A 1,939-nucleotide genomic window follows, 5' to 3' on the forward strand; every position below is an offset into this window, starting at 1 on the left:
ATGATCAGAGGACTCGTTCTTACAGGACTCTTGCTCCTGCTCTGGCAGCAGATGGATGTACGAGGCCATACGTTGAGCAGACACCCTTACACCAGCAACATCGGCAAGCTGAAGGTACGGTGGGATACAAATACAAACGAATTTCATGGTCGTTTAGCGTTTGCTGTGATGGCCTGGCCATCTTTGGATCATGCCTGTGGCCCAGGATGCTGAACAGACTTTAGTAAAACTGAAAAATTCCTTTGAGCTGGAATGGACACCGGCTGACCTGATGATCCATCAGTATCTTCTCTAAGCATGATCTGAACGTTTTCTTCTGAACGAGTTTAACATCTGCAGCAGAATACATCATATTTCTGCTTTTATTTACATAATAAAGTTAAAATGAATTGATGTGAGCTCAGATGTTTTCATATTAGATTACATACTAACTGAACTTAGCTTCATAAACAGGTGAAACTCATTGTTTTTGTGCTTTATTTATCCGATAAAAGCAGATAATGAAAGTTAACTCTTAAACATTGTTTATCTTCAGAGTTTGTTACAGCAGTTGGAGGAGGTCTTGGCCACAGAAGAGGTTTCTGACAGAGCCACAGATTATGAAGAGAGCAACCCGGAGATGGAGCAGAGCCCGGTGTTCAAGTCCTGGGACAGAGAAGAAGACGTCCCCGCCGCCGAGGACACAAACCCCGCTGACGGATACGAGACACAGAAGAAACGTCTCATGGATCTACTCCTGTCAACCAGAAGTAAAAGTTTGTCTGGATGCTTTGGAGGAAGACTGGATCGCATAGGGTCTACCAGCACCCTTGGGTGTAACCCAAAGAAAGGTTAGCTTGAGTGAATACAGGGATTTTACCTCCATAATGCACGAAATATTCAATCACAATGAACAAATCTTAATTTTTATCTTAATATAGTCGTTCTCAATCTTGATGTATTTTTGAGAGAGTTACAGATCTGTTTGCTGCAGCTGAATATATAATGTGAGATCTGTCAGATGAAGCTGGTGCATCAACTTTTATCAGCTATTAATAATGAATTAGTAAAAAAAACGATGACATCTAAAATTTGCTTTATTCCTCAGATTTTATTTAGTTTGGTTTGTTGATGTATTTATTAAGTATTAATAACCCGAGTGCATGAAAATATTTGACATATATGACATGTTATGTGTATTATTCATTGTTTTGCATTGACTAATGAATGTCTCACTTTACATGAATGTCTCATTTATTAACATTAGGAATTGCATTAGCTAACATAAACAAACAATAAGACACATATTTTACAGCATTTATTTATCTATTTGAAAGTTTGTGGTAACATTTTATACAACAATGGACAATATTTATTTATTTTTATTTACTAATATTTTTTTTTTATCAAAAGTTGTGTTAAACTTTAGTTAATGCACAGTGAATTAGCATGAACAGTTGTATTATTGGCATTGACTCACATTAACATAGATTAATAAATACTGTGAAACTATATTGCTATTGTTAATTTATGTTAGCTAATGCATTTAACAAATACAACTTTACTGTACATGCAATTGCAATTGTTCATTCACATTATTGTTATACAACTTTTGTTTTAAATAATGTACATTTTAAATAAAGTATTTTTTTCTAATTGCATTAAGATGCTGTAGAAGTGTTGTTCATTGCTATTTTATGTTATCTAAAATGATTTTCTAATGTTATGAAATGTAACCTGCTTGTGTGCAAATCTTATTTTACTGAATGACAGCAGATGTATAAGAATGAGCTGCGATGTTTCATGGCCAAGACACACAAATTTAAAGAGATTGTGTTTTTCTTTTTGTGTGAAACACATCTGCAGGGGAAGAAATCTCACATACGTTGTAAAAAAACGCGAGATTTGTCTTGCATGAGCAGTATGATCAGATGTTATGTGTTGAAGAATTCATCATGTA

General features: G+C 34.9%; 1 protein-coding gene across 1 annotated transcript; it reads left to right on the forward strand.

The window, feature by feature from the left end:
* nppa (natriuretic peptide A) lies at positions 1-1,377 on the forward strand. Its single transcript, XM_065247997.1, has 2 exons — positions 1-114; positions 536-1,377. Exons 1-2 carry the CDS (start codon positions 1-3, stop codon positions 833-835), a joined length of 414 nt encoding a protein of 137 aa, XP_065104069.1. The 3' UTR covers positions 836-1,377.
* Positions 1,378-1,939: the final 562 nt, after the last annotated feature.

This window comes from Paramisgurnus dabryanus, chromosome 11 (genome assembly GCF_030506205.2).
Source record: "Paramisgurnus dabryanus chromosome 11, PD_genome_1.1, whole genome shotgun sequence".
In the NCBI taxonomy this organism is placed as follows: domain Eukaryota; kingdom Metazoa; phylum Chordata; class Actinopteri; order Cypriniformes; family Cobitidae; genus Paramisgurnus; species Paramisgurnus dabryanus.

Excerpts from the sequence above, each read along its gene's own strand:
- nppa (XM_065247997.1), top strand. The coding sequence starts at position 1 with ATGATCAGAGGACTCGTTCTTACAGGACTCTTGCTCCTGCTCTGGCAG. Across the intron at positions 115-535 it reads GCAACATCGGCAAGCTGAAG|AGTTTGTTACAGCAGTTGGA; the intron begins GTACGGTGGGAT and ends GTTTATCTTCAG.